A 12,350-nucleotide genomic window follows, 5' to 3' on the forward strand; every position below is an offset into this window, starting at 1 on the left:
TTTTTTCTACTCAATATATTATGACTGACCGAACAGTTTATAGCGGCAATATATAAAAATAAACATTATAAATGTAAAATGTTTTAAAAAATACAAAGTTTAATAATAAGTATTGTAAAATGAATGAAAATAAAAACTATAAAGAATTATTCAAAACAAAAATATATATTATTTTAAATAGGTGATATTCCGTTAGGTGGCGTAAGAAGCCCAACAACTACCATAAGACCTAAGACCTAACATGGAGCAGGAGGAGTTGTTCGATCAAGGTTTCCGAATAGATGGACGAAAAGCGCGATGAACTAAGACAAGTTAATTGTCGTTTGGGCGTTTTTAATCAAGCCGATGGTTCTGCATACTTGGAGCAAGGAAATACTAAAGTTCTCGCCGCCGTTTATGGTCCTCATGAGGTAAAAAGTACACCTTCAAATTATTTGCTTTTGAATTTACCATGAATAGCGTGTTCTTTGCTTTGTTTACACAGGTTAGAGGTAGTAAGTCCAAGGCACTTTACGACAGAGTGCTATTAAATTGTCAATATAGTATGACAACTTTTAGTACAGGAGAAAGGAAGAAGAGACCTCGAGGTGATAAAAAATCTCAAGAAATTAGCTTACAACTTCGTCAAACGTTTGAATCTGCTATATTGATTAAACAGTTTCCAAAGTCACAAATTGATATATTTTTTGAGGTAAGAGATGGTAATATTAGAGTTTGATAACCATAAGATATATTAATCCTTAGAACTATACCTTATCAGCATATGAATTGATAATTGATGAAACCATTTAAGATTGTATACAGTAAATAAATTTTTCACATAAATTAATGATTTGATTTAATAATTCATGGGACCAATTCACTATATTATCCCATTAAAAAAAACTGGTAAAACCAGGTTGAAAAAGAAAAAGTAGAACTCAGGAAAAACATCTAAATAAAAGAAACTTTTTTGAAAGTTGTGGCATAAGAATACTGGAAGCAGATTTGACATTAAGACTCAACAAGTGAATAAAGTGCACATTACACAGACTTCAACTACAGTAAGTTTTGGTTGAAGCAACGTCACCGTGATGATAATAAATTGGAAAAATAAGCATTGTCACAGAAAAAGGCTTCAAACTTTACTTTGTGTTTCAAACTTCCTTCACTGATACTGCTCTCAAAGATGTTCTATCATGCACCTACATTAATTTGGCTGAAATGACTTTAATACACAAAGTAGAGCTCAAAGCCTTTTTCTGTGACAATGCTTATTATTCTGATTTATCATCATGGTGTCATGCTGAAACCAAAACTGTCTGTAGTTGCAGTTTGGAAAGGATAATGCCCTGATCCCTGCTGTGAAAAAATTATAGGTTCAAATCCAATCTGGACACATCTTTCTGTGGTAGGCTAAACGAAATATAATCTGTTTTGTATAGCAAAAAGATCTAAATTTCATGGTTTGAATTACATAAAACTCATTAAAGAAACATTTTAAACTTAATTTGATACAGAAATCTAAAAAAAAAATGACAAATTATCATTTAAATGCTAACATTTATGACATCCTTAATGCTATTTTAATTCTCTTCAATGACAATTAGAACAGAACAAGATTGTTACATTAAGCAAATATTTAAAATGTAAATGACAAGGAATCTTTTTTATTTGTTATTTTAAAAAGCTTCATATAGTTAGTAGGCAACCTAATAGATAAAATTGTTTTATATTGTAAAGACTACTGTTTAAGTTTTGAATACTTTTTTTTTCCTTCTCAGTAAGAAAATATAGTAATTCTTGTTTTATTTTTTATTTTTATGAGATTTAAAATATACAAGCAGTTAGAAAAGAGATCAAGGCTTATAAGTAAAAACTAAAAATTGATTTATACAGTGTGTCCCAAAAATATAGATAATCTATGTTTTTACTGTTTTAAATACTATGTATTTTTAACAATGCAAATGGTTATTATTGTTTACTTATAGCATAATACAATGTTATATGATTGTGTTTACAATATATGACAATTACATAAAGTGTTAAACACAAAATACTTATCTGTATTTTTGGGACATCACAAAATAAGTTTAAACTTTGAGCAATTGTTCATAACATAAATTTATGAAAATTATTTTAACATGAAATAGAACTGCTATTATGCTTAATGACTTCCAAGATGCAATTAGGCATTAATTTAATTAAATTTTGTAAGATTTCTGGGTTCATTTGAAACCTACACTCAGTGATTTCTTGTTTAACCTTTGAAACAGTCATACAGTTCCTATTATTAGCATATATTTTTTGAGCGACAATGCCCCCACAAGTTCTCAATCAGATTAATGTCTTTGCTTCTTGCTGGCCACTTCATTACTTGAATATTATGATCTTCGAGCCACTTAGTTGTTGAGTGTGAACAATAAATACTGGCATTGTCCTGTTGGAAATTCCAATCAGGTCCTCTGATTTCTTCTCCAATAGTTTATAAATTAGTGAGGTCCGGTTGAAGTTTTCAACAGGCTATTGTCAAACTTCTAGGCTTACAGGAAGGCTGCGCTGAACATCCGACATTCACGTTTTTGAATTGAAAACTTCGGCCACCATCTTGCTATTATTTTTCAGTACTTCTTGATAACTTTTAGATGTCTGTCTACCAGTTAGTCACTAAATCTGATAATCTGTTAAATCCAAAGTACCATAACCATAACAGAAACAGCATCCTGTGATCCGAAAAACTGCATTCTTCTTTCCTAATATCATGCCAGTAATGAGCATATCAAAATTAAATATCTTTTCATCACTGAAAAGGACTGAGAATCATTTGGTCATTCCACAGCATGAGATCTTTAGTCCACTACATTCTTGACAATTAATGTTGTTTTGTTATGTTAGGAAGTTGTGAAGGTGACCTTTACCTCTGTAATCATTGTGCCCTCTCTTCTGCTATGTGAGGAATGAGTTGAGTTATGGGAACTCTGTCAAGGGGAAGTGTCACTGTTACTCTGGTTGTTACTTTAGTTTTAGTTGTAACGTGTGTTCTCTAACGTGTGTACTCTAACATACATTCTCTTTTTAGTTCGCTCTTTCTTTCTTACCTTGACACCACCCTTCATCATATCCATATTCTGACATGTTAGTGATGGCTTTTTTCATCAAAGCAGCAAATTTCATACATGGAGCTGCTGAAATTCTTTGATGAACAATGCTTTTTGATATTTTTAATCCACTTTCACACAAAATTTGACAAACTGATTTATCCTGTTGTGATGCAAAGTGCATAATTCAATTATCATCCCTTTGAGATGTAATTTTGTGTCTTCCTGATCATTGTTTAGAAGGTATTGATGATGATTTTCCCAAAATTTTATAAACTTTAGGAATAGATCTGTTCATTAAAACTACAATTTCCTTGACATTACATCCTTCTGCTTTCAATTTCCATATTTATGCAATTTCTTCCATACTAAACTCTCTTTCATGTGGCATTTTGGAAAGTTTTCATTCAATATTGAAATTACTACTTGACAACAAAAATAAAAGTGTTATGCGATGTATTTTTATTTAACTTTTTCATGCTTCAAATTTTGCAATTTTGTTTTATTATTTAAACTTTTGAGACAGTCAAAAAATATATTTTTGTCATTAAATTATTAATATAATGATTTTAATTTTGAAATTATCAAAAATTAGTGTAATTTGTATATACAAATGATATCATTTACATTTCTTTTAAATTCTTAACAATTCTGAAAATGTTGCTTATATATACTTTTGGGACACACTGTATATATACAGGAAATGTTTAAAAATATTTATAGTTTTGACTGTTTCAGATACTCAGCCATCTAAAAGTATCTCTAAAATTCCTAACATTTTTTGGACATCAAGTGGGCCATCTTCCCTTGACCAGATTGAACAATTTTTTATTAATGATATTTTTTATTTTTTTCATTTCAAGCAAGAAATATTGTTTCCATCTTGCCTTAACAATTTTTTAGACCTTATAATTCACCTATACACACCGGGTTAATACTATTCCAATCTCCCGAAAACCTTGTAACCGGTGCAGTCCAAGTTGTTACGCAAATGTTTTCGGACCCTCACTAGGTCCTTCTTCAAGCGAAATTTTCTTTTTCGACCGTTCCAAATTTTTTAGACCTTGCCTTCACTTTCAATTGTGCCACGTCTACCACTCTTGCCCATGGTTTTAATTCTGATCACAAAGCCATATGCCTTGACATTCGATTAAATACACACAACATCAACTCAACCTGCTAGGTACATTAATGTCCCTAATTGGTTACCATTCAATCAAGCAGCAGCCTCAAATTTCCTCTGCTCAATTGATTGGATCTTCCTGGATTTTCCTATTTCCCCTCAGAAATTGACAGATAAAATTTATAATTTATATATGGTCACAATAAGTTCTTACAGATCTGCAAAATAAACATTTCCACTCGTGAATGGCTTCCTCTCTACCTCAAGAAACTCTTCAATACTATTCGAAACAATGGACTAAATGGAAACAATATGGTAACCTTTGTGATTTTTACATACACAGAATTCTACAACAATGCTATTATTATGAACATCATATTGCCTTTTAAAGAATATTTTAACAGAATTGTATCTAAACTTCAGATTCCCGTACCTTCTGGTGTTTTATACCTAAATTTACTAAAAAAATCTCCCACAAAACACAATTCCATTCCTGATGATCAAATTATTATAAATATTGTAAATTTTAAGATTAGATATTTTCATCTCCTACCTGAAGCTGACTTTCATCCTCTATCCTTTCAATAACGTAAATATAATTTTGTTATTTCTTCTTCCAAAGTTAAGTTAGCCATAGAGAGACTAAATAACTTCAATTACAGCCCAGATTCAATTCCTTCTCATTTTTACTCAAAGCTAAATGCAATATCTGCTGTTATTCTCTCCAAATTGTTCACTAGGCTACTATGTCCCTTCAAAAATAAATGCCCGACCCAAAAAGATAGTACCTCCTATAGACCAGTCACTATCTTACCAACCACACTAAAAATATTTGAAACGTGCCTATACCACAAAATATATACACAATTAACCTCCAGAATCTCCTCTCAACAACACTGAGACTATCACTAACCTTTTTGAAACAACTTACACAATTTTGCAAAATTTTTAGTGAAAGGAATCCACTTACATAATATATCTTGACATTTTCCAGGCATTCAATTCAGTTCTTTCAAACTTACTTCTTACTATGCTTAGTGATTATTTTGACTTAGATCCAGCTCTCTGCTGTAGGTTAAATAACTGTTTCCTGTCTAGGTCATGTAAGATTTATATTGATGACTTTGAATTTCTCCCTGTTTGTGGTATGCTACAGGGTTCAATTCTAAGTATGTGCTTTTTCTCAGCATACATAGATAAACTATTTGTTAACCTGTCCTTCAAAATAATTGCCTATGCAGACGACATTAAAATTTTATTTAATGATCCTTCCTCCTTACAAGCTCATATTAATTCCATATGCTCTACATTTGCCAGTAATAACTTAATAACTGTTTTGTGAATATTGATCTTTGTCTTTCTCTCTAATTCACAACCCATACTGTCCTGTTTATATTGATTTCATTAAAATAAATTATGTTAAGTCTCATCGTAATCTCAGCATCATATTAATTTTCCATGACGAAAAATTAATTTTCCATGGTCATATTTCTCACATTATTAAATCTCTTGCTATTAAACGAGGCATTCTCTGGCATTTCTGTAAAAATATTTCTTCAAATTCCGTTTTAAGAACTATTTTTTTTACGAATTTTCAGTCAATTGTGGATTACTGTCTACCCATCTGGGCATGTTTAATTCACAGAGTTCAGTCCGAATTAAATAAGATTTATTCTTTTATATATAAATTCTGTAATCTCCCATAAACTGATAACCCTGATGACGCTAGAGTTTGCCTTGGTCTACCCAATCTCACAGATCATTTAAAATAATTTGTTTGAATACTGTGACCGAAAAGTCGGCACTGGATCGGCGATGCCTATGTCAAGACTGACACTGTTATTCTTCAACATAAGCATTTTACAGTTTCGTGAGAGGTCGCATACGCAAGTGGTCTGATTTAGGATGGAGGATGACCGAGAGACTGCGTATCCGAAGGAATGCACTCAACCACAGATCCAATGCAAACAAATACCCATTTATTTATATGAATTATTTACACACATATGCATAGGATAATGCATAGCATTTCCGTTATAGTTTCTATATAGAGTGACATAATTGATAAGGCTTTATATAGCGTAAAACAATTGCCAGACAGTATACTAATATTAATAAATAGGTAGAGATAAGATTACATACGTAAGATAACACTCGTAGTTATATAAATCAAATATTATAATATACTTTACTTTTATTTCGTATGTCTAACCCTTCTATTATCTAATATTCTTAATGTTTGTTGTTACTTTTTGACCGAGCAATGCCAGGCTCATCATTAAGCAAATTAAGACTGTACAATAAAGAGTCTTTTGATGTCCTTTATCACACCTCGGGGGAAGTAAGTCTTACAGCAGAGTAGATCTTTTAGAGGCTGCTTATCTGCCTCATTATGCAAAATATTACAGGACTTTCTTCCAGTGACAGCACAAATAAAAAATATATTTAATATACATTTGATAAAATTGCCAGAACAATAATTGTAAAATTAACTCTATAGTCTTAAATTGTTTATTAATTTTAATGATTAACTTTATAATAACAGTAAAAATAAACTCAAAATTTTAAAATATAAATTCATTTAGGTTCTTCAAGCTGATGGTGGTAACTACAGTGCCTGTGTTAATGCTGGCACATTAGCTCTAGCTGATGCTGGAATTCCTTTGAAAGATTATGTTTGCTCATGCTCAGGAGGACTCATTAATGATAAACCTATTGTTGACATCAATTATCAAGAAGAAAGTTTTGGAACACCTACTTTAATTCTGGGAATTCTCCCAAAAACTGAAGAGATTGTTTTGGCAGAATCTTTTGGGCGATTGCATATTGATTTACTGAATAAATTAATGGATCAAACAATAAAAGGCTGTATGAGTATTTATGAAATTATGGATGAAGCTTTGAGACAGCATGTTAACAAAATAAATTGTAGAATGAGAAAAGATTAAAATTCATAAAAATAATTTAAAAAAAACTCTCAGATAATCTTTTTCCTTTTTTAATATGGATAAAACATTTATAAAATATCATTATACTGTAATATACAAAAATACTTCACATCGTATACATTCGTTTTTATATATATAGATGTCTGTGTTTTTGTCCTTCATGCATTACCATACCATTTGTCCGATTGCCATGAAACTTCCGGAAGTTGTTTAATACACTCCTGCAAAGGTTTGTGGCATATGTAAAGACCACCATTACGCCCTTTCAAAAATATATTTATATATGGATTAAGGCTTTCATGTCCAACAGATGGCGCTAACTTCTGACGACTTAAGTTTGCTTTTCTGTGAGAATAGATAGAAAATGATCTGCTTTAGTCCATCTATATAAATAAAATATAACGTTTGTTTGTTCCTACCGATTCCTTTGAAATTTTGACACAACGTTGCATTCGAATACGCACGTGTTTTTATATAATATACATGTCGAAATTCTCCCTACGGGGGGGGGAGATGGACGGGATTAAGGCTTACCGTGAAGAACATGCTTCTGCTTCTATTTATACTATTTTACATGCGGTTTTTTGCGTTTTTAATTGCGTTTTAATAGGTGACGTCAACAGAATATACACTAAAAAGGGATTTTTCGATATTCCCCAGCGGGGAAAGGGACAGGATTAAGGCTTACTGTGAAGAACACGGCTTGTATCATATTCATCTTTTAAAATTAAAACAAACCGTAGATTATGTAAGTTAAACTTCTGATAATGTATATCTGTATACCTTTGGGATAATATGAGAATTTGTTGACGGTTGTTTTTACTTATTTGTAGTGTATCGTTCAGAAGCGTATGTAGTAAATGAATGGTTTTCTCATTGAGTTGTTTCAGTTGAGAGACTTCTGCATTTAAAGTTTCGACATCTTCGAAGGTAGCAGTTCCAAAAAGAAATTTTAAGGCCTTCCCACCAAAATCAACCAATCCTCTTTTTTCTCGAGTTAGTGTTACCAAAGCCTTTAATTCGTAACAGCTTTTTTGATATCGACGGAAGGATGATTTCAACACATTAAATCCCTGCTTGGGTAAAATCCATAGGGATTGATCCTTTCTTCTCTCTTGGGTAACCTGTTCTCGTTAATTAATACAAGTAATTTTGGTGTTATTTTCATGTTGGAATATGATTTTTAGCATTCTTTCATAAATTAATTCTATGTTTGAAAGTGTGTATTCTGTATTTCATTAATTTATTAACAAAGGTTATGGTAAACAGTCCAGTAATAAATTTCATGGTTATCTAACTATTGGGGTTGGATACATTGTCTTAACATAATTACACATAGCATAGAACATGCCACTTACAGTTTTGATTGAGGAAGATCAGCATATTCATTATGCAATTGTATTTTATCTGTTAAACACATTTTAACTACCCTAAAATAATATGTATGATAAGCTCAAGATTTTTAGCTCAAATTCATTTATAGCTATATCTACCGTACAGTAAAAGTTGATCCCAAACATATGATAGATTACTGTTAGCTACAACTGAAATGATATATGATAAAAGCATTTAATAAGGCCACACTGCTTTCATTCAGACATTGTTATTTATACAGTATTAAGTAGCTCATTACAAAAAGGATGATCAATTGGAACATCAGGTCTGCAGTATTTTATTTCTATCATTGTCCTTGAAACTACCACTGCAGGTGAAACAATAAATTCCTCAAGATCTAAATAGGCAAAACAGGTAGTCAGATCAATTATCCTTTTGATATTAAAAGTTGTTTATTTATTGGTTTTAAATACTGTCTCCTCACTTACAAGTTTGTGAAATTTTGAAACTTCATCATAGAATGTGTAAAGATAAGATTTTTCTTTGTTTATTTCTGAAAGGAAAGTTCTAAAATTTTTATACATTAGTAACTTTATTTTGCTTTTTAGAGAATTTTTTTTACTCTGTAATTTTGTAAGTTTTGATGTTCTATAATATGTTTAATTGAAAATTTAAAAAATAAATATTGATGTATTTGTATTTGCAGTTTTTATTGAAAAATATATATTACACGGATTTTTAAAAAGCGATTTATTATTAAATATAGTACTGTATAATAAAATCGCAACTGATATTTTGTTTTTATGTCGACAGTATTTGTCTTTAAATGTCATTGTTAAAGAAACAACAATGCTAAATGGCCGTTCGTGGTATCGACGTTTACGTAAACATCAATTAATACATAATCACGAAAAAAGTTCAATATTGAAAAACTAAGCTTATTTTATATCTCGAGACTTACTGACGAAAGAACGGAGGATAGAGATTCCATAGCATGTATAATCTGTTTAATATATGCCCAGAATTTTTAGTACTTTGTTATATCGCGCTTTTTGTCTCCCGACAAACGCGATATAACGAGAGGATACTCAGTGGCGTAGCGTGGGTGTCAGCCGCCCGGGGCGGAGGAAAATTTTGCCGCCCCCTTATTTAGGTATTATTTATTGTAAAATTGTGCCGCCCGGGACAGGCCGCCCCCACTACGCTACGCCACTGGGGCTACTGTATTAAAATTTATTTGATTCGAATTCGCTTATTATTCGATTTGTTATCTTATGCGTTTAACTAGATTTTCTGTAGTAGTTTGTTTGCTGCTAACATTATTTTATCTTCGATCTCAAATATTACTTCAATGGAAATTAATGCAAATGAAATCACAAATATAGAGGCTAAATGACATCCAGCCTCTAGCATTGTAGCATAGTATTGTACCAGTTTTTTAACATTTACGTTCCTAATATTAGTACAGTAATACCTCGGTTTTCGTCGATTTTTTTCGTGAAAAATTTGTCTCGGATTTCGTCTGCGTGCTCAAGTGACCTCGCTGCTAATTTTGCGAAAACAAAGGGCGACCCACACGTTTTCCGGCTCAATGTGGTGTTATTTCTCGTTTTGTGAGCAATATCCCGCGACGGCCCACCATTGGCCAACGTTTCCGTTCCCCGAACACTGGGAGTTCGGTCGTGGGTTCGCGCTTCGCAAGGACGGGCCGGTCACGTAAAGTTTTCTCGACGTCTGAAATTCCTGAATAGGGGTCAGTTACCCTTAAACGGACTTCCCGGAAGGCATTATTCCCCGCGATACGACCATCATAAACGCATACAACTACTATGACATGACAATTACGTCATACTTTACCACGAGGCGATATAGACCAGAAGCTCATGTCCAACTAACTTCTACAAGACAAAACATTATCCTGCGCGTCTAGCTACACAATTCCATTGCTTTCCTTTAGATTAGTTTTTATATTAATTTCTTATTGCTTTTAGTATTCAGCGCTATATTAATTCTTTATAAACACGGACGTGACACGTTTACTCACCGGACGCGACAGTTGGCCGACCTTCCCAAACAGCTGTTACGAGGATTGAGCTTCCGGTTAGGTTAGGTCAGGTCGGGTCCTTCGCTCTCCTCATGACTCTGTTTGGGAAGAAAGACTAGCTGATAAAGGTAATAATGTTGACCTTAGATAATAAATGAATGAACTTCTTCTTTTCTCACTGTCTTTGTGTTTTGTAGGAACATTTGGGAGGGAGATACTTCTCCCTCCCCAACTTTACCACGAAGAGGACGAAGTGGCCATTTATCGTACAAGTGAATATTTTCCGAAGTCTCCGATGGTAAGAACTCTTTCGTTTCATTTTCAACACATCTTATTCCCGTATCGTAATTTACTGTTTTTCTGTTTTTAGACATGCCGAAGATGTTCTTCGATCACACACACGCGCGCGCACGGACATAACATCACTTTACACGAAGATATACACCGTTTAACCTTTACTCGAATTCTCGCACTCACGCACTTACACGTCAAGCGCCTCGTTCTGTGTATGTAATTCGACATAATGAAACAACCCGAACACTCGCTTCCCACAAATCCAACCCCTGGGTCCTCGTCCCGGGAAGTGGAAACGCCAATTTTAAAGATTAAAATACTTTAAATTGGCGGCCGAAGGGGCTCTGGTAATCACACATCTTGCATCGATTAAATGGAATTTCACACATTAGCATCAATAATCGTTTTGTGATGAATTTTTCTGTTAAATTTAGTGTGGTAAGAAATTATCTGCGCACAAATCTCGCTCGTATTTCAGTATTGCTAACTCGTTAAAGATCCTCGTGCTTATCGTATATTTCATCATACTTGCAAGCATCATGGCAGCTGGTTTTGTTCATCGAGAACTGTCTTAAGCTGGGAAATTGATATATTTATTTACATTTTATGCGTCGCGGGCCGCAAAATATATGAATGCGGCCAGAGGACCGCAGGTTGCCCATCCCTGCCCTAGACCATCACTGACGCGCAATTAACTGATTGCCTCTGGAAGTCGGCTTCTTACAGAAACACAGCTTCCCTGTCATCAAATGTCACGGCACGCCACTGAATCTTATCATTTATTTCACATGTAGTATAGAAATTTGTAATAAGATACATAATGCAATTATAATAAAATATTAATTTTAATTATTTCAAACTAAGTTAAAATATGAAAATTTATATTTTAGAAAATTCGGTGGAAGCGCCACTTCCAATGATGACACGCCACTGCAAACAGGCACTAGTGCGAGATTTGCGCGTGCGTTGCTCGTTGGGAAGTTGGAAATGCGAACGTTGCGAAATCGAATTTTGACAAAAGAATCTTTGAAAATAACCCATTTACCTGTCCCGTGTTATTTCCGACATATCTCTGGTCGCCACGTGCTGACCTTGGCCAGTTGACCCGAGATATGTCGTTTCAACATCGGAACATTTTTGAAAGTAGATGGCGCTAGTCGTTATAATTTTATATTAAAACTAACTTCCGAAATATAATTTGTTTTCTTTTGACATTTATTAATATATATATATATATATATTTTGTTTGTGCAAATTAAAAAAGAATAATTTCGGACGATATAGTGGCCAAGATTATTTCTTTCAAAAACGGGAAATTTTCGTTAGACATCGGCAAAAATTCAACCCGGGGCGACACGCAACGGAAAGAAATAACGAAACTGTATAGGTTAATTTTACCGGAAATGTGTCGTGGACGACCTTGTGGTCACGGCCGAGGCCGGCGAAGTTTGAACAATCGCGCTCAAAACCAGCGATACCAAAGAAGATTGGAGAATGAGATCTGCCTTGAGCGTCAAAATGATCCCGCT

The 12,350-nt window shown here is 33.2% G+C and overlaps 1 protein-coding gene and 1 long non-coding RNA gene across 2 annotated transcripts; both read left to right on the plus strand.

Moving 5' to 3' along the window:
• Nucleotides 1–228: 228 nt before the first annotated feature.
• LOC136976895 (exosome complex component RRP41-like) lies at nt 229–7,174 on the plus strand. The gene is made up of 3 exons (XM_067272268.1): nt 229–410; nt 485–691; nt 6,786–7,174. The coding sequence occupies exons 1-3, from the start codon at nt 282–284 to the stop codon at nt 7,146–7,148; spliced, it is 699 nt and encodes a 232-aa protein (XP_067128369.1). The 5' UTR covers nt 229–281; the 3' UTR covers nt 7,149–7,174.
• Nucleotides 7,175–10,637: 3,463 nt separating this feature from the next.
• LOC136976896 (uncharacterized) lies at nt 10,638–11,070 on the plus strand. The gene is made up of 2 exons (XR_010880998.1): nt 10,638–10,825; nt 10,898–11,070. It is a non-coding gene; the product is annotated as an uncharacterized lncRNA (long non-coding RNA).
• The last annotated feature ends 1,280 nt before the right edge of the window (nt 11,071–12,350 follow it).

Source organism: Centruroides vittatus, unplaced genomic scaffold, assembly GCF_030686945.1.
Source record: "Centruroides vittatus isolate TY-2023 unplaced genomic scaffold, ASM3068694v2 contig_426, whole genome shotgun sequence".
NCBI lineage: Eukaryota > Metazoa > Arthropoda > Arachnida > Scorpiones > Buthidae > Centruroides > Centruroides vittatus.